This window comes from Sphaeroforma arctica (genome assembly GCF_001186125.1).
Source record: "Sphaeroforma arctica JP610 unplaced genomic scaffold supercont1.814, whole genome shotgun sequence".
NCBI classification, from domain to species: domain Eukaryota; class Ichthyosporea; order Ichthyophonida; genus Sphaeroforma; species Sphaeroforma arctica.
In genome coordinates, this window is record NW_014039744.1 from 38,865 (window position 1) to 40,935 (window position 2,071).

Here is a 2,071-nt window from a genome sequence, read left to right on the forward strand (position 1 = left end):
CTCTCACACACACTCCCTTCTGTCCTTCAACCTCGAGACAAGCAGCTCCGCCAGACCTTATATGAAGCACAATCAAAATCCCTGACAGTTCGCAAAAAGCCTCTAAAGATGTCACTAATGCCAGCAGGGTGTGCTCCTATGTAGACATTCAGTCTTTCCACGGTTGATAGGCCCATAGTTCCCTTGTAGTGTTCTTCAAGCCTGTCTACAATGTCCACTTATAGCTCTGCAAAGTACTATCCAGAGGTAGTTCCCAACCCCAACGGTCAAGCACCGGTACCAGACCGTAAGGGAACAGCGATGCAAAAAACAACGCTTGTCAGCCCGTCTGATTCCGGGTATGATTCATCTGGATACTCTAACGAGTCCCCGTCTGAGACTTCAATACACGTTCGAGCTGTAGAGTATACTCCGGTAAGTAGGGTCTTTACCGATCATGAACACCTAGGCTTTGCGTGCAACAAAGACACCTATCGCGATACAAACTTGTCCGCTGATGAAGCAAGAGACCGACTTCTTTTCTTGAAATCGTATACCAGTCGGAGATGGAAATGACCGGTTGAAACCGTATAACAGTCAAAGGATAGAAATGACCAGTTGAAACCGTATAGCAGTCAAAGGATGGAAATGACCAGTTGGAACCGTATACTAGTCAGAGATGGATGGAACCAATTTTTCTTGGAATTGCTACAATTCTTTACTGTGCATAGAGTAGTTCCAGCCTGACAATCGATCTGCGTGTATACAACAAGAGACAAATGAAGAATGATACTGGTGACTATTTCGTGGCTGCTATATTTACACCTATGAATGTTAGTTAAAAAGCAAATCTGTGGCAGCGCATTTCCTGACAGAACAGTGCTATCAGAATAACTCTGGCCTTCGTAATATTGGTCAATTAGCGTACGCTGATTGTTCCCTACATAATGACCATGTTCATTGAGTGCACAACAACTACTCAGTACGCCTCCAGTGGCGCCTGTGTAACAAGCAGGGCCGCCTCAACATCTGGTGCTGTACACTTTTTTTTGGATATATTCGAGTGAGAACTTTCTCATCCTGCACGACGGAGCAATTTAGTCTGGAAAAAGACTTCACAAATATTAGTATACGTCTACCTCAGATCCATTGATAAAGGATATTTTACTTGTTCAGTTGAACTGGGCGTATATCTTTTTGAATATTCGAAGATTTTATCTCTTGCTTTGCTATCAATTTCCTGTAAGCACATGCTGTCGTTCTGACACCCAAGTTGGAAGAAGTCAAAGGTATGGCCAGCCAAACTTCTCTTACGGTGTATCCGAAAAACATCTTTCAGTCGTGTACGACTCATTCGGACGATATGAATTTGCATACACTGACTCTTGTTTCGAGATTACGCTTTTGATTGAAACAACAAACGTATATATATATTATTATTAGTATATTATATCTATCACTAAAACTATACATATGTCCATATATATATGTGTTTATTATGTATATATACACCTTGATATATAAATATCTATAATTCACATTGATATATATTTATATTTATATATATAATACACATTGATATAAATATATATATATATATATTATCGATATATATATATATATATATATATTTATATTTATATACATCGATATATATGTATATCCAGCTATATCCCTATATGTATCTATTTTTATGTCTTTCTGTATCTGTATATATATATATATCTCTATATTTATAACTATATACAAAAATATCAATTTCTATTATATATATATTGATATAAATTGTTATATATTGTTATATTTTATTATATATTGCTATATATTGATAAATATTGTTATATTTTGCTATATGTTGTTAGATATTCATGTATTTATACATATGTGTGTTTGTTTGTATAGTATGTATATGCGTATGTCAATGTACATGTATATTATGAATATCTATATACATAAATAGCAGTATCAATATCAATATCTATTTATGTGTTATATACATATATATATATATATATATTTATGTATATATATATATATATATATATATATATGTGTGTGTGTGTATATATATAGATATAGTATAAGAATATAG

At 34.3% G+C, this 2,071-nt stretch overlaps 1 protein-coding gene across 1 annotated transcript; it reads left to right on the forward strand.

Moving 5' to 3' along the window:
• SARC_08725 (hypothetical protein) lies at positions 1 to 1,167 on the forward strand. The gene has a single exon (XM_014297289.1). It carries the CDS (start codon positions 211 to 213, stop codon positions 553 to 555), a length of 345 nt encoding a protein of 114 aa, XP_014152764.1. The 5' UTR covers positions 1 to 210; the 3' UTR covers positions 556 to 1,167.
• The last annotated feature ends 904 nt before the right edge of the window (positions 1,168 to 2,071 follow it).

What these genes read in the sequence shown, in the direction of transcription:
- SARC_08725 (XM_014297289.1), top strand. Translation starts at nt 211, where the DNA reads ATGTCCACTTATAGCTCTGCAAAGTACTATCCAGAGGTAGTTCCCAAC.